The following is a 23,112-nucleotide window of genomic DNA, read 5'->3' on the forward strand; positions in this document are numbered from 1 at the left end:
TCAGATAACGCCATGCATTCCTGTTTGAGATCTCTGGGATTATCTTCTGAATCGTGTGCTGAAGAGTGGTGACATTGCATGGTACCCCACGGCACCATTGAAAAGATCTCAAGGCACATGTCTCCTTTGGGCATGTCTGTCCTGTCTCTGGACTGCACTAGGAAGTGCCACAGCAAACACGGCACACCTCCTCCTTGCACTCCAGATCGGGAAACAGATGCCACTCACGAGCCAGGCAGCTCTGCCTCGGGCATATGCCCAGCACTGCTTCAAGTCAGCAACATCCCAAGACTGCAGCCCGTAGTGCAGGGCACCAACACATGCGTCTGAGACCTGGGCTACCTCCTCAGGCTTCCCCACTGACTGTGGGTGATCCGTCATGGCCGGAGTTGAAGTCGGGTTGGTCACTGAGCAGAGGACAGCTAATCAGCCCTGCCCGTAATTATGCCTGTTGCATTCGTTCCTTAACGTGGCTTCCAGCGACTTCCACAAGAAACTTTTGGCCCTTCACAGGTGCAGAGCAGTTCCCATGCAAAGGCCTGAGTGTACAGATTGCATGCAAGTGCGTCCTGGCATGCGTTAATTTTTAACCACGGAGTTTGGATTACAGCCGCTGGTCATTTTCTCTGTGTTGATTGCTGTAGCGCCTATCAGAGCCGTGGACGGCGTTTTGGTGGGAGTGATCTAGAGGTTTGCGGTTTGCTTTGGATTCCCATATCAGCTTTTCCCTCCTGGGCTTCTGCATACTTTGCTGTTTTACAATCGGTAGTAAAGCTCTCTCCCCTCCTCTCATCATGTATACGTAGGGTGCTTTAAAATGTCCTTGGGGAACATTAGTGGCTATGGTACCACTTATTCCAGTGAAGTGAACCAGTGCTCCATTCATCTGCATAAAAGTTCTGTTATCTATGAAAAATTTAAAAAATAAAGTTTGCTGAGCGTGTTAAAAAGTAGGAGTGCTTGCTGGTTGTTCAGCCGCCAACTTCCAAAGTGAGAAAAATCAGCATTTCTTGGAGGCTGGGCATAGCGGAGAGAGGCTGTCTTGCTTGTTGATTTTTGGTCACTGCAAGTCATTGCCATCATCCGGCTTTTGGCTGGCCTGCATGAAATGAGTTAGATGGCCTCCATCTGGCGCACGAGGGCCAGATATCCCCCATACAGCTCCCAGCACTGTGCCTGGCGCTAATCAATAACTTCATTGGCAGTTTCTTGAGAGAGGCCAGGTGCTCAATGTGAATGATCCTTCGGATCAAGCTGGGTGATATCGCTGGGAAAACTTCCCCTGCTGTGTCCTGTGCTTAGTTCTGTGGTCGGAGCAAGCTCTGGGCTCTGGTGCTGTCGCTCTGATGCCTTCCCATTACCTCTCACTGGTGCTAAACTTGCTTCGAAGATGGAAAGACAGGTGTTTGCCTCGGAAGGAATCAGAACCCGGGGCAGAGGTGGTATCTTTTATTAGCCCAACTAGATATTTGCAAAAACAATGCTTTAGTTGCAAGCTTTCAGGCCCAAGATCTCTTGAAGACCTGCTCCACACAGGGCCGCCAGGCATTGGCTTATTAGTGTGAATCTGTTCTGCCTTCCCTACAGCTTATTGCAGACTTTAAGACATGCTCAACCACACTGTTGTTCTAAAAATGTTTGTTGAGTGGGTGGACGTGCCTGCAGCAGCCATAGCAGAGTCCTTCACGGTCTTCCTGCCTGTGTCCCGGGGGAGTAGTGCTTGCGTTCAGAGTACCTGTGACTTGGGTGGATGCTGCTGTATCTCGGTGTCATTCCCTTCTTAAAAGATGTTTTCTTCCTTCCCTCATTTTACCTAGTCCAGATTATTCAAGGCCCTATATTGTAGCCATATCTTTGGCTCATCTTCTCTTTGTTGCTCATCGTGTCTCTTCCTTCCCCGGGGTTTCTGCGTTCGAGTGAGCACTCCTTCTCTTCATCTTGCTCCCAGCACCAGCCGGTCAGAAAGGAAACCAGCCCTGGGTCCCACCTGGTAACCCACCAACCTGTTGCTATGTCACCAGGCAGTTCATGATTGAAATTACAGTGTCGTACAACATAACAGGTAACCACTGTGGATGTGGAAGTGGTGGAAGCCCCATCATATGAATATCAGAAAGCTAAACCAGATGAAACACGCAGCTCTGCTTTAGGGCACTTCCTTCAGTAATGGAGGGAGGAACAGGATGACCCAAAACTCTTTCATTTCGAATTTCTCTGATGATGAAATGCTGGAGGGAACCGTCAATGTAACTGCGATTAGGAGGCAGTATTCCCACCGCTTCCACGACCACAAATCGCGTGCACCTTCTCTTCCCCTGCACTTGGCGGCCAGACAGACGTCACAACAGCGACGCAGCGTGTCGGTGTGCGAGGATGTGACTCCGCAGGCTGGCGCAGGCACGGAAGGATAGAAAGCGGCCAGAGCGACTCGTGGAGGCTCGTTCAGAAGTGCCGTTTCACATCCGGCACTGCTGGCATTGTGCACGATGACGGAGAACGCTTCAGATAGGAAACCACATAACTGGCTTCTCGTGACAGATAGGACTGGAGGGCAGAGGCTGCAGCAAGTTCACTGCTACGTGAGGCTGTCCCCTGTACATGTTTTGTTAACTTTAAAGGCTTTTGTGGATTTATGAAGCAACTTCTCAGTACTAATAAAATAGCAACTGAGTTTTAAAAGGAACGCTGACAAAGAAGTGGGATGTCTGATGTTGCCTAGTAAAATAGTCAGAATAGGAGAAATCTTTAGGACTTGGCAGGTATGCCCCAAAAATGTATTTGGCAAAAACAATGGGCCTTTATTGTGGGGCCCTACCCTGTGAGCTTTCAGCTTCTGCTTTTGGCTTTGCAGCAGCAGTTAATTAACAAAGAGCATTTTCTGGGCTCTGCACATTTCTGTTGACCTAATCACGATGCTGCTGCACAGAACCGGAGGTGGGTGAAATGCAGCTGCATCAAGTGATTCTGCTGCCTTATAAACAGAAGCGGGGCGAGGCGAGCCGGAGAGCTGTGCGTGCCGGCGGGGCCGTTGCTAGGCAGGAGAGTTTGACTTTGAGGGGCTGCGGAGAGAAGAGGAAAGGTGGGGGGGATTGCGTGTCCTCTTCCAAAAACCCAAATGCTTCCCTGGAGAAGATGAGGCGGGGCAGACTGTGCTGTTTCTGCTCCCAGCTCCGGGAAGCCGAGCATCTCCTGCAGCATTCACGTGGACGTGCCCCCAGCTTGCTTCCTAACTCATTAAATATGAAGATGCGTTAGCTGTCGCCACGTATCCTGGAGTTATTCAGACAAGGTCATTGGTGCCTGCTTTGCGCCCCTCTGATTTGCCCACAAAGTGTTCGTTTCACCCGGAACCGCGGTCATAGGTTTGAACTACGGTAGTTTTCCTGTCTAAGCGTCTGTACAGAGGCACAGTTCAGCCCCGGGGGTCTAAGACTTGCTCACATAAATTAACTCGGTAAACTGTTTAACCAGGCTGGTAAAGGAATAACACAGCGTGTCTATTTTATTGTGTTTCAGGATCAGCTGAAGCAGTGTTTTGCCAGACAACCCCCCGAGGCAAAGGACACAGACGCACTCGTCCAAGAAGCTGACAGCCAGTATGGGACCTGGAGTGAGCAGCGTCACAGTGGGGACAGGTAGGACGGGGGCAGGCGGACGGTCCTGCCACCTGAGTGGGGCCTGTCTACCTTGGGCTGCGTCTTCTCTTTCCCATCCAGTACGTTTGTCCCGCTTGCAGGGCAGTGGACTCTTTTCTGTGACATTTTACGATAAATCCAGTCTTCTCTCTTCGGGGCACTTTAAAAGTTACCTTGTCCCATAAACTGAGCAGATTTGTTCACGTAGGGAACGGGGCTGTTGCCCATCTTGTGCACGCACTTCTCTGACTGTAACCAGAACGTGACCTGCAGGCTTGGGGGGTGGCGGCACAGTTTTGGGATGTCTGCTTTCCTGGAGCATTATAATGGTTTTATGAAGTTTTCCTCTTGTAAAATTGGATTTCCTTTTTCTGGTGGACAAAGGTGTTTATACAAGGCACTTGCACACTAGATTTTTCTCCCAGCTTTTAGTGTCAGTTCCGGTACCAGACCCACAACTGTCTAAATAGCCAAGCTGCAACATAAGGCGATGATCAAAATCTGCTTATAAAAGCCACAGCAAATCCTAAACGGTAGCGCGGCGAGCCGTTCCAGCACTTTGTTTCAGTCCTGGTCACTGCCTATGCTGTGATAAGGTGTTCCCAGTCTTAGCTTACCGTAAGTAAAGTAGTACAGTTATAATTTAGCTGCTCGCCAGCCAGATAGAGGCTGAAGATACTCATCACCATTGGCATTTCGTTTTAATACCATTGGGCTCCACTGAGTGAAAAGCTCCTTCATGTGCCTGTTTGGCCTCAGGCATTGCCCTGGCCTCGGACCAGGTTGCACCGAACCCAAGCTCTTCGGCAGAACGTGGCCATGACGGCTTCAGCTCTGAATTTCCTTTATGTCCTTCTAGCTGAAATCTGCTGGTAGTTCTCATATCGCTTGTGTTCAGACTGTGTTTTCTTTTGGGAGATGTGCAGTATAAATATTTTATCGCTTGCTAAGGCAGGCGCGCTTTATGGTTGAGAGGCTCTGATGGGATGACTAAATGATATGCCAACATCTAAATCTCTTCAGAAGGTGAAACTTTAATTGAGTATTTTATAGCCGCCCTTTCAGTGACATCCGTTTCCAGCAGCCAAGGAACATGCCTGTCAGATGCAAAGGCAAGAACGTTTGCATGCTTATACCAAAGCTGGACTGTAGCCGTGGGGGTTAACCAGTGCTGGCATTTTTAAGGTGACCTTTTGTCTCTTGTTTAGACAGGCCCCAAGCCTTGGAGTCTTCGTTTTCCCAGCAGAAAATATTAAACAGAGCCAGGTGTGAAGGGGAATGTCCTAGTGGGCCGCCAGGTATCTCCCTAGGTGCCTTGGGTTGGCCTCTGTTATCCATTGCAGTGGGAGCACCGGGGCCTGACCTCAGGACGCAGCACCTGAATAGGAGAGGAGCCAACTTCACAATAAGGAATTTTAAAATGGGAATTTGCTTGGGATACTTAAAGCTATGTTATGCCCTCTGTTCACTGTCTAGATTTTTTAAAGCTGCGGTGGGGGCTGGAGGGAAGAGGTGGGAGCTGTTGCTGCTGCTGGTTTAACAAGCCCCTACGTTAGGTGGAGGGTGAGAGTTAACTATACTCTTAACCTGATTGAAAAGTGAGGGTAGTGTTTGTCCACTTCAGTCTGAACAATCAAACTAGTGTGTGTTAGAAAGAGCAAATGCTTCAGCTTTAAATCATTAACTTGTCTCATTGCTCTCTGCCTTTTTTTCCACCCCTAGGTTTGACTTGGATCTGCCTGTTTGCAGCCTTCCCTTTGGGTTAGGGTTATTTTCCTATGGGCTAGTGCTCCTGATTCATACCCGCCCTGTTGGGCCTTGTTGCGTCAATGGTGCTTGGCTCTCCTGCATTTTATATGTGCTTTGCATGCTGCAGCAGCGAGCTCACGGTCACCTGCATAGCACTGGCTGCATTGGGAAGGTTACACGTGCTCTCTGCTTTGCAAAAACATACTGAATGTCCTGGGAGCTTCCAGCTTCTCGCTCTGTCTGCATGGGATTTAATGGCTCTCTCTAGCCTCCGGGCCAGATTCCTGCCCCCGTCTGACGTCTGCTGGCAACTACCTCAATTGCTGGGAAGGCATGCCCTGGGGAATCTCTCAGCCTAGAGCAAGGGGCAGGAGGTCCAGCGCTGCATGGGGACTGCCCCAAGCATCCATGGGTCAGTCATTCTACTTCATCGAGCAGCCCACTGGCAGCCGTGGGGGGATGCAGCAACCTAAAGCAGCACTCAGACTGCACTGGCTAGTTTCTGTGGCTACGGGGCCACACAGTCTGCTGGCCAGAGCTTCTGGTCGTATTTTAGTTAGCTGGAGGCTCTGGCTGCATCGATAGATGCACTGTTCCTGGTCTCAAGGCCATCTCTGAACACTTAGAGCTAGCGACGGCCTCTGTAATGAAAATCGAGATTCTGACTCTCCGTTCTGGGGCAAGGTGGGAATATCAAGGCAAAATTAGGGACTATGTAGCCACAAGGCTCACAAGACCCTGACTTGATGGACGGGCCTTTTTTGCAAGAACAGAAGTGCTGCTTGAGTTAGTTCGGTAGAGGAGCACGCCTCGTGCTCATTTGCAGCGCACTGCGGCAGGGAGCTTGTTAGAACAGGCGGGGATGGGTCAGTCTTGGGGGGGCAGTCTGATTTCTTCCCCCCACATTTAAACAGAGAGAATGTTTTATTTACCTCTTCCTCTGTTCTCTGGTGAGCTCCCCCAGTGCTAGTCCGTAGTAAGAAAGAACAGGCTTGTTTTTAGATGAAAATAGTCTGCAAAGAGGCAGATTCTGTGTCTCCTATAAGAGAGCATGCCGGCTATTATGTCATGGGATTGTCGTGTTGTGACCGTGTGGCAGGTGATCATTTAGCTCTCTCCTTCTCCGAGTAACTGGAAGTGAGGGACTGTCACAAAGGTTTAGAAAAGAAATGGAAAGTAATACATGACCAGCAAGTTACAGTGGACAAACGTCGCCTTTTATCATCCATAACGGCAGGCTTTCAATGCACTCATGGTACATGGGGCTGTTTATTTGCACTGTGCGGATACAGAGAGCCCTTCAATACATTTCAGAGGTATTGAAGGGAAAAGCAGGGTGCAGGATGTCTCTTGAATTACACTGGTGGTGTTGCACAACTTCACACAAACCACATGTGTATCCGTATAGCACCTCAGCACCATCTTACTAGGACTCAGAATTCACCATGAAAGCAAACGTTGAACTTAAATTGTTGCACTTCTTCTTGTGGATCGCCTCTTGTGCATCTTTGGGTGTGCACGACATGACTTATTTGTACAGCTGACAGATTTATTTTTCAGAGGAGCTTTTTGCAAAAGGTGCATACAGCACATTGTTGGCCCAAACTATAGGATATGCAGGGTTTAGCCCAAAGAGCTTGCTGACTCGGTGACGCTGTGGACGGGACCCCGTGGTGCCGAGGGGCGAGGGGATGACTTCTGCTTCTGTTTTGACAGTTGTGACTTGGCTCCTTTGCCTCATGCTCTTGGGACAGCAAGGATCATCTTTGTCATGTTCTTATTGATTAGCTACACCGCAGTGCTTAGAATATAATGACGCTATCATTGTACAAGGCCTCTAAAAGGGAATCCATTAAAAGGTTTGTGATGAGGAAGCCACCAATTAGTATGAGTCCAAGGAGGGCAACTGTTTTCTAGCACTGCTGACTTAAAGTCATTTCAGTTTGAAAGGCTGCACACGCTGCCTTGGCTTCAGTCTGGGGGTTTGAGAAAGCACAGATCTTTCAAGACGTACAAATTGGGACAGATCTCTCTCTAAAATGTAGCTTAAGGGGCCCTGTCTCAAACTCCTTATCTCCCTGCATTCGTACACATGCTCGAAGGAGTGATACCCCCCATTTGGATAAAGACTAGCAGACCATGTTCCCTTTGGAGCTCATTAGTTGGCTTCTTAATTGCCTGGGGGGATGCTAGTGAGAGAGGCAAGAGGCATTTCCTCCATTTACATGCTGGAAACTCTGTGCAGAACTCCCCAGCCGTCATCGACCTGGAAATTAATACACGTACTGTCTCTTAATAGCCGCAGCGCTTCCCCAGCAACAAAATCCTGTGTGTTTTCCTTCCAAGCTTGTCATCACTGTCAGGACTGGATGCTGCTGCTTTAAAAGTGTGCCAGTAATCCTATCTATACAGCTTAAGATCCGTAGCTTTTAAAAATAGCAGGTACTTAGTACTGAAGGATTCTTGTGAAAAGAAGCGACTGAGCCACGGATGCTCCTCTGTTATCCGCAGCTACAGTCAGAGCCACCTCTTTGCTAATGAAAACCTGCGCCAAGCCCCCCTTGCCCCTCCCACGGAGCTGCGTGTTTAATGCCTGCTGCTCCAGCGCAGCGTGGACCAAGCCTGTGTTGTCCCACGGGGGGCAGTGACCAGCATGAGCCTCCTGTCCCTGTCTCCTAAGTCATTCCTCTGCCGAGCACGTCAGGAGAAAGGACTGGGATGATCATGCTGATGTCTTGCAATGATGAGAAGCAGGCCTGGAAGACCTCGGCGCTTGTTATTGAAGCGCATGTGGCAGAAAGTAATCTGCTTGCAAGGCCCGTCGGCTCCAGTTCGAGGCTGTAGGGCCATCTGGTGCTCGACGGGTGAACTTCACCTCGTTTGATTTTAATTAATACAGTGCACTGCATTGGGTGGGTCTCTCTCTGCACCGCCTGGGCTGTAGCAGAGAGGCCCTTCTCTAGAAGAACGGCTGCTTTGGAGGCCAAGCATTCATAATGTAGAAGCAAAACGAACTGAGCGCAACCGAGAGGAGCCAGCGCAGGAAACTGCAGGGCAGGATGAGACTGGAGTTAGTGGCTGTTTCTCCAAGGGCGAGCATCCCCTTCTAGTCTTGGGGCTTGCTCCTCGGGTGCTGTGAAAGGACCCAGACCCCTGAGCTAGTGCCGAACGGCAGGGTCCCGAGCGGGAGTGAGCGGTGCTGAGCACGTAATGCCGTGCGCTGCCCCCCTGCTTAGCCCAGGTAGGCCCCAGGGGTGCTAACACCTGCCAAGGTCCACAACAGCTTCTGGACCCCTTTAACCAAGTCCCCCCCATCCTGTTGTCTCCTAACGGAGGCTGCTGTTTTCCAGCCCACCGCTGTTTTGGTCCTTTCCAGCGGTTAAACCAGCACTGGCTGCCTGTGGGGGACCAGCCCAGCAGGGTTTCTCTGCAGAGGTCAAACGTTTAAGGCAGCTAAAGACAGGAGAAGGCACCGCACAAAACTTAGCGTTTCTTAAACGACGCATCTCTCAGTCCCAGGGGAGCTCTCAAGGCAGGGCGGATGGGACATGAGCCCCTCCTTTGGGTAGTTCAGCAACTCTCAGCAGAACCGGGTACCCCCAGACCATGAGAGCCTGTTGCACTTCTGCAAAAGTTATGCTCTTCTTTGAGCGGGGAGATGCTGGGATTGCCCATCTCTGCGCGGGCCCTTCAAAGAGTCTCCTAGGGCAGAGCAAGGGCCGGGTGGGACAGCAGAACAAATCCCACCGGATTGCTGCAAACCGGACCGCCTTCCACTTCCCGGACAAGGAACTTTGGGCAGATTGCTTTCTCACACATGAATGGACAGCGGGGCACGTGCATTATAGTAAAATAGCCGCAAAACAAACCCTTCTCTAGACACGTTTCCCCTTGGCAGAGGATGAGAGAGGCGAGCAAGTCACTGCACACGCTAATGGGAGCGCCTGATAAAAGACCCTGCCCGGAGTCGTGACTGCCACGCTGCTCCGTGGGGCTGTGGGTAGGGGGTGACCTTGCTTTCCTTTCAGATGTGCCCTGGTCCCAAAGCATCGGGGCTTTGGCTTCTGCGCTGCTAATGCGGAGCCTGTCTGGGCTCTCAAGGCAGTGTGGTCATTTCCCCGGAGCCTGTCCGTGTGGGTGCGGGTGCGGGTGCTTGTGCACGTGGGTGTGAAGGCGACTGTTGCTGAATACAAAACCCTGTGCATTGACTTCAGTGTTTCTTTTCCTGCATCCCGCATCCCTGCGGAAACCCAGTACCTTAAGTGAGGCCATCGGGGGTAAAACGGCTTTGCAGTGGTGGTGGTTCACATCCTCTCCGCTAGCCTGCTTGGCTCCCGGTAGGTGTGGTGTGATGTTGCTCTGAGATGCCCACCCGCTGCGGCCGTGCCGAGCCTGGGTCCTACGTGGCCGCTGTCCTATTGCAGAAAGCACTTTGGGTCTCCGGCCCTCTGTCCTGTGGAGCAGGAGCTGGGGGGCTGGCATGGGACCGTGGCCAAGGGACCCGTAACTCTGCGGGGCCTGCTGCTGTTCTCTGCCCCCAGCCAGGCCGTGGTTGGCCTGGGGCTTGGGAAAGAGGACTTGGCTTCGGTGTGTGCCACAGCACATGTTCTCGTGACCTCAAGCTGCTCTAGGACCGGGTGGTCTCTACCTCTGTCTGTGTTTGTCTGTCCCTAAGGCTGCTGCCTAAAAACGTTCTCGCGTGCCTTCATGCATCCAGCTGCCTCACAAGCTTCGCCGTCTTGTTTTGCAGCTTCGTGCCTGAATCTCCTTCCTCAGAGAACAATGTCATTTCAACCAGAAAGCAAGCCCCAAATAGCCGGCTGTCTTTCTCATCTCAAACGGAGCCAGCCTCTTCAATCGACCAGCCAGAGTCCTCCTCCAGAGACCAAAGGAGCACCAGCTTGGACCAGTCCAGCACAGACATGGATTCAACCGACGGCACTGACGGAGCGCCTCCCACAGACCTGTACCCCGATGAGAAAAGCGCGGACTTCTCCTTCATCGATGTAAGTCGTAACTCTTAAGTACCTAACCCACATGGTGAGGAACATGCTCATCAGCGTCCTCTGCCCGCTCGGCTCCTCCGGGCACCACCTTTTATCCGCTCCGACTTGGTGCCCAACTTCCTGTGCAAAACGCTTTCAAGAGCCAAGTCGTTCCAACTCCCCTAGCCACTGGGTTTCTGGGAATGAATTTCACCCAAAGAATCTGAAGGGGCAGCAATTGTGAGTAAATCTTGCCTTAGCTTTATTAAAGCTGCGCTTCAATTGCCCGTTTTTCCAAGATGATGGGCTATAGCAGAGGAGTTGAATGACTTCAGGAAATGGAAACTGTACGCTGCAGAGACCGTGTAGTTAAGTGATACAGATGGCTCGTACTCTTAGCACTCTGAGAAATGTGGATTTAAAGGCTACAGATGCTGGGTTTTAATGCTGTTTGGCTGATTTATAGTAGGAATATCTTTCTTCAGGCTTTTAAAAATCACATTTCCAAAGAGCAGTCAAAGGTCCCCTGAACAACACAGGCATGCAGATGCCAGAGCTTCTAGTTGCACAGTTAGCTCAGCTTTACTGCTTTGCAGAAGCACACGGACAAACAAAGCACGTGTCCCCACCACGTGCAGCAGCTGGGAAGTACTAGTTTCTCTTGGATGGGAGTTGCTCTGCTCTCCTAGTACTGAACTGGTGGCAGGTACCGGAGAGAGCTTGCTGTCGGTTCTTACACTCTTCTCCGCCCCTCGTTTGTGGTGGAGCTGGCGGCTGCTGGGAAGGTGGAGTACATGACAATATCGGTGGCCCTACAGCGCATCTCTTCCTCTTCACGTGCCAGTGCAGCGGCACCCTGACTTGGCCAAGCAGTGTACGAAGGGAGGCAAACGCTTCCTTCACCTTTTCAAATGAAGCCTGACAGCCCCGGTGCTAGCTTGCAGTGCAGCTGCTCTGCACATCCCTGCTCGCGGATGTAGGATGTGATCGTGAGGCCTCTGTCACCATCTTACCTAGCGAGCTCTAGATGGCTGCAGGCATTGCTGCTAGGCACAGCTGTAAAAGCATGGCAGGCTGGTGCGTTTTGGTGAATGGTGAATCCTGGAAGGCAGACTGTTTTTAAAATATGTCCTGGTAAAGGGAAGTTTTTCCAGAAGGATGGAGGAGTCAGGTGTGGGAGGGAGACTCGGTTACAGTCAGCAAAGAACTGAAAAATAAAACTGCCCTGCTCTTTACTCCCCATTCACTGTGCCTCTCTGCATGGCGAGGGACTTATCTAAAAGAGCTGACCGTGTGCTTTTTGCAGGGTTTGATATTTAGCTCATAGTTTCTTTGTTGCGGGCAAACAGCTTGAAATTTTGGAGGATTTCGTTTGGAGCAGAGAGATTACAGTAGTCTGTCCCAGGGAGAGGCTCTTTGGTTCTGTAAATCCCTGCCTCCTGACTGGCTGTCAGTCACGATTAGCTGGTTAGAGCACATGGATCTTCAGAATTTGCTCATTGAAGAGTAGCGCTGCCTCGATTTGGTAGATCAGACCCCCAGCACAAAACAGCCCCCCTAGGAAGCTGCTGGAGGCCCGTATTGTTGTTCTACAGCGTCTCACCCTTGCGGCCGAATAGACCGTTAATTAATCGGAGTTTAAAATAACGACAGTAATGCTAATGAACATGCATATTCTTAATGACGTGGAAATAGGCTTATGCTTTAAAAAGCCACCTGAGATGTTTATGGAATTGTGCTCTGTACCTGGGCGAATCGAAAACACCCTCATCGGTAGTATTTTTCTTTAAAGCAAACTGCTGTCCTGGATTCCAGCGTGCTGAAAACCCGCGTGCAGCTCAGCAAGAAGAGGCGCCACCGGGCCCCCGTCTCCCACGCTCGCAGGAGAAGCAGTGGGATGGAGTCGGAGAGCAGGCTCGCCGTGATGGACGAGGCCAGCAGTGCATGGATGTTCAAAGACTCCACAGGTACCCACGCAGCCTGCTGAGTCCTCGGCGCTTGCCGCCTGGGCCGTGCTGACAGGATCCTCCGTGGATTCCTGCCCATTATGCTACTATTTCACTACAAATGTGACCTTTGTTCCTATCTTTTCAACTCTCCTGGTCATCTACATCAGTTATTGCCCTTCCTTCTTCTGACACCCTCTCCCCCACTGTCCCCCTGCCCCCCAGCCACCCTGTGGGTGATGGGTCTCTGTGACATGCCGGGCTTATCCATGCAGCCCTGGGCAGCCGGGCAGCGTGGGCGAAGGAGGGCTGCACTGCAGTCTCTGCCTCTGGCAGGCCACGCCAGATAGGATGGGTTTATGGCTGAAATTCCAGCAGCCCCTTTCTCCCTGCTCCTTGCTGGAAGGATAATGGATGGGATTTTTCAAACATGCTCTCAAGTCATTTGGGAGCACAAGTGGAGTCTGGGATCTGAAGTCACCTAGGTGAGAAACTTATATTAAACTTGGCCTCTGCTCCGCTCTATAAGGTCTGGTGGTGCATGGCTGAATGGAGTCCTAGCTGTGAGTGTTATAACAGGTCTTTTTAATAGCACAGTCTTTTGTTCCATAGATTTGCTCAGCTTTTTTGATGACAAGTGCACAAAAATCACCTTGAGCCAGCAATCTTACATGGCTGCATTTTTTTTTTTCAATGAGAGAAACTCAAGGGCAGCAAAAGCTCATTTCCCTTTTAGCTTTTAGCAGAGTGATTTGCTCTTCGCTCTTTTAACCTTGCTCTCCAAAAGTCGCTGTTAAACCCAGAGTAAATAAATTCTAGCACCTGAGTTGATGCTAAAACTCTGTCATGAAAGTGCTGAAACTCCCGCAGTCAAGACATCAATTGTGCAGCACGTTCATGGTTCGTCAAGTTAAAATAACTGAAGTGCTGGGATTTACTGTTTCATCTGCATTGTTTTTCCTACAAGATAACTGCTTTCTGAACTTCTGTGAAGGTGAGAGGCCAGACCCAGAAATAGCTGCTTAGAGCAGGGTGCTGTGGGCTTCTTCACAAACCACATTGTTCCTGGAATTGAAATTTTGTTTTTTTATTTTTATACTGCATTTTCAAACTTTTCCTAAAATATTTCCTTAATTTAGCATAATGGAGACATCCGAGCCCCTGGTTCTGTGGGTGCCTTTCCTTGCAGCTTGTTTCTCAATATATAACAATCAGTGTGAATTCATAGGAGCTGTTGTAGTTATTCAGGTTCTGTGTGTACCTCCAACTCCCCGTGCTCAGGCACACGTTGCCCGTGAGACCCTTGGAAATTGCTCATGGCCACAAGAAGTGTAAAATGGAGCGTGGAGCAGAGAAAAGCATGTGCAGCATGTTACCTGCTTAGTATGGTTGTCTGTGGCCCAGCACAGCTTGGGGATCGCTGCCTTACAGATATACTTCCACAGAGCAGCACGTCGGCCCTTCCCCCTGCAAAAGGGATGTTGTTAGCGGTGAAGGGATTAAAAGGAACTCATCAACGCTAAGTCCACGTCTCCATCCAGGCTGCCAAAAACGTTTCTAAGTCATCCCCTTCCAACCCCCCTCGATGCCCCTAGGAGCGGGGCAAAGCAGCCGGCCAGCTTTTGGAAATGTTCCCGTCTCCCACGAGCGAGCAAACAGCTCAGCTTGCACACCTGTAACCAGCCCCGCGCTCTGGCACGTATCAGTGCCATGGTGATACGTGCTGTAGCTGTGCTGAGGTACTTACAAGTATTCCCAGATGGGGAGGAGTTGCTGGGGTAGAGCTGCTGATTGCTTTCTCGTTATCACGGGGGAAGCAATCCTGGGCTGGCCAGCTCTGCAGTGCCTGGAGGTTCGGTAGATGCCCCAGGGGGAAGAGCATGCGATCAAACTCGCTCCTCCTGATGCTCACTGAGGGAGGAAAGCAGCTGGAGATTTCCCAGCTACCGTCGCCTCCCAGTCTTATGCGAGAAGTAACTAGCTGTACTGACCCAGGTCATTAGTGATCAAAGTAAATACAAAAATTAGAGGGGGTCTCGGGGCTTAGGCTGCATCAGAAATCTTAACATTAAAAAGCAACCACTGCTTTTGCCTCAAGCTGTGACTTAGGACGATTGTTGCATAGAGCCGAAACTCGGTAAGGCGTTTCTGTGCAATTATCAGCGGGGAGGCCTGTGAATGTGAGCACAGCTAATCCATGGCAGGTCCGCAGCTGTGCCTCCCTGCTCGAATGTGTAAAACAAGCAATTCAGGAACACTAGGCAAAATAATTGAAGGGCACCAGTCTCTCCTTGAATTAGACCAGGTACACAAGGAGCCTGCCTGGTATTGGGTGTTTGATCTGCCATTACTGGGCTAAATCATATCCGATCAAACCATCCCTTTGTGCTGATGGTCCGTCTGCATCACAGGAGTATGCGGTCTGTGTTGTTACAGGGGGGAGAGAGGTGTGGGCGAGGATGCTGGCTGCTTGCTTGGTTCCTGTTTTAATGTGTCTGGTGTGAAATGACATCTGGTCCCTTGAATTTGCTGTTAGAAGAGAAGTCTGCAAAGCAAGAAGCATCTGATGAGGAAGAAAAAATTCATCGACCTGAGAGATCACCAGCTGCACAACCTCAGAGGCTTCCTGTATTTCCAGGCATGGACCCCTCAGTGCTCAAGGTGAGCATGGGCCAAGCCCTCCAGAGCAACTCGGGCTCTTGTCCACTCCAGGGACCGAGTGGCAAGGACCCGATGCTGCGCAGGCAGAGTGCTAGGGCCAGAAGGGGTGGTTGTGCAATACCCGGTGACAGGCGACAAATGCAGGTCTCTTAGATGGCCCACAAAATGCACAGAAGTGTTGCAAGTACCTTTTTTGCTCACAGGCTATTAATTTATACTTTGATGGAAGGAGTGGGAGTTAAAATAAGACATAACTCATGATGGTGGCTGTATTTCCTAGATGTTTTCCAAACAGTTCAAGTTGATTGTTTTTCCATTATGAGCTGGTACCGTCTCTTATGAATTTCAGACTCAGGTTTCTGCTGCTTCATAAATTATTCAAGCGATCGGCTTGTTCTCTAAGCAGATTTTAAAGCTGCTTTTTAATAAACTTCTTCCCAGGCTCAGCTGCGGAGAAGGCAAGAGCTTGAGAGCCCCGCTGAAACAGGTTCGGCTCAGCTGTCAAAATCCCCGAAGCCCCAGTTCCAGCCAGGAGCTCCTGGGAGCCGAGTGCTGCCCTCCAGCGCCGAGAGGGAGGACAGGTGAGAGCCACCCAGGTGCGGGAAGCAGCTCCCACGAGGTATCGGCATTGAAGAGTAAAGCGTATTTTTTTGGTCTTAGGTCTGAAGAGATGTCTCCTCAGTGGCTGAAAGAGCTGAAGTCAAAGAAGAGGCAGAGCCATTACGAGAATCAGGTCTGAGAAGGTAACTTCCCAGCACGGGCAGGGAGTGACGTGTCGTGGGTCTCCCCATTCTCCGCTCTTTTCAGCCAGAGGGGTTGCTAGCCCAGGAAGGGAGCGCTGTGCACTTTCTTTCGGACCTGGCAGCTTATATGTTTGGGTATTCCCTGCCCAGAGCAATGTTGCCTCGGGCCATCATGGGCAAGCGCTCACTGGAAGCAGTTGGCCAGGCACCAGCGATGTGTCTGCAGTGTTTGAGCTCCATAAAGCTGACAGCGTTGATCAGAAGACACCTCAATGCCAGCGCTGCAAGCCTGCTGGAGAAATGCCATAGACATTTCTATCCAAGAGAGAAACCGCAGAATTGACTGCACAGATCATACACATTCTCACCCTGGCCTTCCTGCTTTGCAGTTTTTGCTAGTCCGGATGAAGATGCTGTTAATTTCTTGCCAGGCGGCTCTGCTGGGATAGCACTAACACCACTGTGCTGCTCATTTTGTAATGAACCTTTGACTCCTGCAGCGAAGCAGGGGTGGGTTTGTCACCAGGCAGCTGATGGCTTCTCCAGTTCAGTACCATAAAGTGGCTTGCACCTGCAATGCTGGAAATGAGGGTTTGGCTCATTTAAAATCTTGACAGTCCAGAGGGTGGTGGGACTGGCTAATTGATGAATTTGCAGTGTCACAGTGCAGCTAATCCAACAGCTTCTGGTTTTCTTTCTCCCCCCAGATACGGATTATGACCAGGAAAAGAGAGAGAAATTTAACAGAAGCCTTAACTCATCTGAACCTAAAATTCACACATTGTGCTGCTGCTGTTTGCTTCCTGCCTCGACTGCTATGTGCATGGTGCCTTCCCGTTTTTGTGGAGAAAGCTGCTTAACATTCGTAGTCAAATACAAAGCTGTGTCTTACCCGGCGTGGGAGGAGAGTCACTTTAGAGCCACCCGAACCAAGCGCCAGGGCGGTGGGGTAGTTAGCACTTCAAGAGGTCTTGCCAGGGTGCAGTGCGTGATTTAGGACACGCTGCATGTGAGATACGGCCCCTCGTCTGGAACAAAGCCGACACGTCCGCTGGTGCGCTCAGCAGCTCAGAAATCTGAGTTCTGCGGGGCACGCTGCATGTAAGGCTGGGTTTGTATTTGCTTATGGAAATGACATTTTTAATCCATTTTCTTTCTTGTGAACTAATAGTAGTTCCCGTGTAGAATGAAGTGTGTGGAAGAGAACAAATCATGTTTACTGCCATATTGAAAAAGGAAACTTGACTGATTTTTTTTTTCTTTTTGTTTTGTAAAATGTATTTTTGATGGGCTGATTGGCTTATACGTCTGTATAATCTGCTGGTCTGGAAGATCAATATTATTTGTAGCTAGAACAAAAGGTTGATTTTTTTCTTTCTTTTAAGTGGGATTATATATTCTGTCAGCATGTAGTGTAGTTGTTTCATTCGAATGTCATTCATAGGAGGGATAAAGCAATAATGTCAACCAATTCTCTTTAAAAAAAAATAGATGTAAATATTTTTTTTACTATTAAATAGGAGGGAAGAGGAAGGATGTCTAGTCTTATCCATATCAGGGTTCCAGATTATAGCTGAATGTCACTCTAGAAGCAGCTCAGGTTGTCCCACTTGATATTTTTATTGCTTATTCTGTAAATAATCAGTTGTAGGTTTTTATTTTTATGATGCTCATGTGGGATAACCTCGAGTCAGTCTCCCGTTTTTCAGATGAACTAAACACTTTATTTTTGGTAAGACCAAGTGGTGGTTACGTTAGCACTGTTGGTAATACTTACATCACAACGCACGAGTTCGGAGATGTCACTCATGCCACAAGTGTTTGGATGTCTTTGGATACAGATTCTGCTAACTTGTAAGATGATGATTATTATTATTATTATTATTTTTTAACCAGGACGTCCGTTTAAAACTTTCATTTTAAATGGAGACTGCATTTTAAAATCTCTCTTATTTTATCTCTCCCCAGTAAGTGCTCTTTTCAGAAAACCCTTAAAATTACCTGTAAAAGAGGAAAGCTCCCCTTCCAAGGGAGCCCCCCCACCAACTCCAAGAGAGAAAGTAGGTGACCAGGAAAGGAGAAGTGAATCCAAGTCGCCCACAGCTCTTCTTTCGGCTGCTCTTGTAACCTAGTGCAGCAGAGCCCTGGAGCAGGCCCGCCAGTGCAGCCATCCGGGGGAAGCCACCGCGGTGGCATGGCAGGGGGCAAGCATTGCATCTGCTGCAAACTGTACTGCAGTCTTTACATCCAGCTGACAGGTTCAGATCCTAAGAGTCTTGCACCACCACTTGCACACGTGATCCCCTTGCGTGGTCCCACTCTCGGCAGCTCGATGGCCGTGGCCCTCCACGGTGAACCAAAGGGGCACGCCCGGTCTGCCAGCTCCGACTTCTGCTGCCGTAAACCACGTGCCAAGCCTTGTCCTTGAGAAGTCCCCAGCGAGGTGACTTCAGCAGGCCCCAGGGAGAGACCAGTCCAGTGCTCCCTTCTCCCTTTCCAAGCTACAGTCCTGGCTGCAAGTGCCCCTGTGTGATAGAAGTGCAAGCAGGTATTTTTCTGTAGCAGAACGGCTATCTTTGCTCGGCGCTTTGCCCTGCTTCACATCCAGAGGCAGCGATGCTCAACGCTACAGCCACCTCTGACGCAGGTCGGCAGCCTCTCGCTGGCGCTGCGGGCAAGCGGAGTCCTCCACCTCCCTCTGTCCTGTGCAGAGGCGGTTTCAAACCTTCCCCCTCCCCAGCCCCGGAAAGGGAGCGAGGCTCCCGCGTGAGTGCGGTTGTTAGAGGGCCGCTGTGGATTGATTTTTAAAAAGAGCCGTGTCCGTTCCCTGCCCGTTGTTTGAGTGTGCGGGCTCTGGTTTTCCGTTTGGAAAAGGCGCTCTCTGAAGCAAGCTGCGTGCGCTTCTGTTTTTAATGCAACACCCCCCACGTCTTGGCAGCTGAACGCAGATGTTCTCGACGGTGTTGGCATGTACAATTTGAGCGGTATTTAATTAGCGGCAGGGTTTCTGCAGGTGACGGCAGCACGTCGGTTGGGGTTTTTTATGGGGGTTTTTTAGTTGCCCCGTACTAAGTGTGTTGGGTGCCTTTTTTCTTGAGAAGCGTTTGAAGCCCAGGTACGTTTCACCGCGTCTCAAGAACGCTTGGGCGGTGGGGGAGCGATGTCGGGATTCAGCGGGTCGGCGGCGTCTCTTTAATGCCAGGCAGTGCGTTTCGTTTGACGCTCCCTGATGTCACCCGACAAAAGCCACGAATTCTTCGGGTCGTTAGCTGCAGGGTTTGCCGTGCATGCTGGGAAACTGAGGGGGATTGCGATTGGATATTGGCAGAGCCCTTTGAATATGTATGCGTTTCCACTTCTGCTTGGACAATGCACTGAAATTTACTGTACTGAGTAGTTGAATAACTGCTGAGAAATGTTTAATCTTAAATATGTCTGATTAAAAAAGAAATCTTTAGAATGTGGTTGAACGGGAAAGTGTGTTTTTCTGAGCTCTCATTTCTTTGTTCCACATATGAATTAATGGCCTATTTCCTGCCCTCCATGTTCACATCATGTAGTATAACATTTATATTAGCGGCTCATTAATTATTACATACACAAAAGTCTCTGCTTTTGTAGAATTTCATTTTAATTTCAAATGATCCTTATTACATTTCTCACCTTCTTTGTTTGGTCTGCCAGGCCACAAATTGCATCTCGCTGTTATTCTAAGGCAGGAGTGAACTCTTAGCTTTCTGCATGTTCTTCATGTATGTGTGTGTTTGTTTGGGGGTTTTTTGTTAATTAATAACTTTTGGAGTTTATTTTCGGAGTCATTTAACTCGCCTCTGCTTGAGCTCTTCTCTTCAAGCATGATGGCCAGGGAGAAGTGGGCGTTCGGCACTCCCGGTAGCGTACGGGAGCTCCAGCAGAGCGAGCTTTGTCTTCCCTGGTTCAGGTCGTTCCTGCGTACACTGCTTTTCCTCCCACAGCAGTAGATCAATATTTTAAAAAAGTGACTGTAAATCAGGCTGGTGCCTCTGAACTGGAATTAGGAGCATCTTTTCCCTGACTTGATCCTGCTCATGTTCAGATTTGTACTGCCTCTGCATTTCTTATTTGTTGGACCGTTGCAGGTGTCTTCCGTTTCAGTTTGGCAAAGTCCCCTCATTTACGTGTTGTACAATTTTGTGCTTCCTACAAGCCAGGTCAGACTTACTGGTTTGTTTTATCTGCTGTATAGAAAGACGCCCTCTTGCTGCTTTATGGCCTTTGAAACATGTTGGGGTTTTTTATTGCAATCGTGTAGGAGTAAAAAGAAAAAAGAGGCTTGTTGCTTGAACAAACACACAGTTTTACGCTGCCATATTTTTGGTTCCCCCCACTCATTGCTGGCAAGCGACCAGACACATTTTAGGTCAGAAGCAGCCAGCGACGGATTCAGAAACGCGTGTTTGCAGACTTGCTCCAGTGCGTTCTCCAGCTGCAGCAGTGATTTCATCATGACATTTCTGTTGTTGCACTTTGCATTTTTGCCTTGAATTAGTAGAATATGCCACTGTTGAGGCGGTTGCATGTAAAGGACTATAACGGAGTAGGGGGTGAGGTCTTTCTAAGGCAAAGCAGTGACAAGGCAAGTACGGCCTACAGCACGAGGAGCCCTCTGACATGCTGCCACCCAGAGAAGGCAGCTGCGATCTTCATCCCCCGCGTCCCCTGTTACAGCTCTGCGATGCTGGAAGTGTGTTTTGCAGTGAACTCGATGCATCCGTGTGGGATGAGAGCGAGTCGGGGGGTCGGGAGGCAGAGGCCGCCTGTGCAGGACGACTGGCATGGGTTCGGCACAGTGTTTTGTGAAGGATGGTGAAAGGTGATTGCTCTGTGCACAGTGGCTGTCCTTGGTGGGACGGGCTCCCTGCTTGCTTAGTGAACCGCGTTTCCTTTGGATGAGGCCAGAAAGGCCAGTGTGGTGGAGAGCTAAGCCTCGGTCAGGCTCGTTTTGTCCCTAGTTACTGTGCGAATACCTTCCCCTGTCGGGCCGATGCTGAAGCCCGCTGAACCGAGCTCACCTTTAATCTGGGCTGTGACCAGATGCTTTGGGCACGGTGCTTCTCGAGGGATAACGCCCGGAGCCTCAAGCGGGAAAGAGTGTAGCTGACAATGCCGACGACCCTTGTGAGATTTGTGCCCGGGTTTCTTGTGAGAGACAAACGCCAAACAGCCGTCGGGAGGGAAACGTTCTTGCCGAGCGAGCCTGCATTCAGAGTAGACGGGAGAGACGGGCGTCGAGGTCCTTGGGGGCAGGGGCGCTAGCTAATCGGGGCTGTGGCAAGTCGGGAGTCCCACTGGCCCTCTTCACTACCATGAAAACTCCCTTGTGTCAGTCCCCCTGTCAGACGGGCCGCTCCATCCTGGGTTGCTCTTGCACCTGCTGTTTAACTGGAAGGGCCGTGGCAGTCCCCACTCCCCGTGCCCTGGATCGTTGCGTAGGGACTCGCCTCCGCTAGCCCGTGTCGGAGGTACCGGGGGACTGCAGTGACGGGGGCCGTAGAAGCACGTGCGGGCCAGCTCTATCCGGTTAGGAAAGGGCGCTTGCAGCCTGCCCCGTCCCCAGGGACATGCGCCAGAGGGCAAAGCCACCCCATCCGCAGCGTGGCAAGGCAGGGGCCAGCCGCGGCTCTGCTGGTCTCCTCGGGCCACCTGGGAGCGTGTTGTGGGCTTAGTTTGCCTGCGTCCAAGCAAGAGCATGCCAAGCCAGACCTGGCCTTTCCGTCCTCCGCAGAGCAGTGACCTTTTACCACGGGCCTGAATTGGGTGCATGTGCACCAGCTTCCAAGTCCTCTATTGCCCCAGGTGGACGTGGCCAAGGTTTTCTGGCCAAAGCAAAGGAGGGGCCAGGGTAGGGCAGCACCTTGGAAGCGACCTGCTTCAGAGGTAAGCTTTCATAGGCAGCATAGCCTGACACAGCGGGTTGCTGCCAATGAAAACGTGGGCCTCTCCAAGCCGGTTAAGTGTCTAAGGTGCCCCTTCCTGCCTGACCTCAGGTGGACACAGCGAGCCACCTCTCTGCCCGGAGCCAGGTCTCGTAGCCGTGGCACAGGGCAGGGGGCTGTGACGAGCAGCGTCGAGTATTTCCCTTCCAGGATCTGCCTGGGACTCCTGGCATAGCAGTGTGCTGTCCCCCAGGCGCTGTTGGCTCTGGTCCCAGCAGCTGGGAGTATTATTATTATTATCAATATTATTTTTTTTAATGAAGCTATCTCTCAAAATACTTTTTCACATCTCTTGATGGGTTTTGGAGAGGAAGGGGAAGGTCTGGAGGATTATCTTCTGACCACATCAGACATGCTGATTGTATCTTGGCCTGTTTAAAGGAGCTATTGTATAGTTCAAACTTTTATATTGTTCCACATAGCCTTATAGACCCTGTAAATACGGATCACACAGTTAATAAATCTATTGTGCTATAGAAAATATTTTGTACTACATAGTTTCCTACGTAAAATGGATATTCTGGCTGTTGTGCAACTTATTGTATGACTGACTCCAAGTTTAGCTTTGCCAGGTATTTAAAAAAAAAAAAAGAAGAAGAATATTTTCTAACCACGTGCTGCGAGTGTTTCTCAAAGGGGTTGAAGAAGCCGACAGCAAGAGGAAAGTGAGTTCGGCTTGGAAGGAAATCCGTATGAGACATCGTCCCCTCTGTCATGTTTTGCAACTGCCTTATCAATGTTCAGGCTCCATGAGCGTGGAAGACAAAGTAGGATTTATGGGCACTTTAGTCATTGCAAAACTCAATGCAAGTGAGGATGCTACCAAGAAATGAGCCCGTGGGAAAATGCCTATATTTTGAATGTTAAACGGGAAAAATCACAGTGTCATATGAGTCTTTGGCAGGTTATTCCTCTTCCGATCCCTCCCTGAGTGCTCGTTGCTCTGTATGGAAGTGGTGTTCTCTGTTTTACAACCGTGAGATTTCGTATTTGTGGACGGGGGGAAATGTGAAAAGGAGCCGCAATAAACACGAGTGTCGGTGCACTGCTGTCTTTGGTGGCTCTCCGCATATGCAGGGTGTGTTGCAAACCACGACAATAAATTACAGTATGAAGCTGTGGTGCCGCTTGCATTTTGTGGAGGGTTTTGCGTCATCTCGCTGCGTGTCAGCTGCCCTCAGAACAGCTCTGCCATGAAGATGGGTGATCGCGGCCTGCCGCCTGGCCCGTTTCTGCCCCGGGGAGGACTGCCTAGGCTTCTGGTAAAGAGAAATGGCAGAAGTGTCTTTGAGACAGTGACTTTCATCCCACCCTCCCTGGGTAGGGGCTGGAGCCACGCTGAGGGCCGTGGTGCGATGCTGTGAGTGGTCAGGCCTTTACGAGCAATGCACAGACGATGCTGGGATGGCAGGTTTTTG

At 50.3% G+C, this 23,112-nt stretch overlaps 1 protein-coding gene across 8 annotated transcripts in view; it reads left to right on the forward strand.

Moving 5' to 3' along the window:
• The window catches only part of KIAA1671 (KIAA1671 ortholog), a 129,928-nt gene that overhangs the window by 106,042 nt on the left and 774 nt on the right, over positions 1-23,112 (forward strand). For 7 of the 8 annotated variants that reach the window (XM_090063549.1, XM_090063552.1, XM_090063548.1 and 4 more), the window contains 7 exons: positions 3,517-3,635; positions 10,135-10,390; positions 12,162-12,336; positions 14,852-14,976; positions 15,418-15,557; positions 15,637-15,719; positions 16,427-22,809. In XM_090063549.1, coding sequence (XP_089919675.1) covers positions 3,517-3,635; positions 10,135-10,390; positions 12,162-12,336; positions 14,852-14,976; positions 15,418-15,557; positions 15,637-15,715 — 894 coding nt within the window. In that variant the 3' untranslated portion in view covers positions 15,716-15,719; positions 16,427-22,809. Of the gene's footprint in view, positions 1-3,516; positions 3,636-10,134; positions 10,391-12,161; positions 12,337-14,851; positions 14,977-15,417; positions 15,558-15,636; positions 15,720-16,426; positions 22,810-23,112 lie in introns of those variants that run through there. The other variant, XM_090063553.1, reaches the window with a different exon arrangement.

Source organism: Crocodylus siamensis, chromosome 9 (genome assembly GCF_052110815.1).
Source record: "Crocodylus siamensis isolate JL-2025a chromosome 9, ASM5211081v1, whole genome shotgun sequence".
In the NCBI taxonomy this organism is placed as follows: domain Eukaryota; kingdom Metazoa; phylum Chordata; order Crocodylia; family Crocodylidae; genus Crocodylus; species Crocodylus siamensis.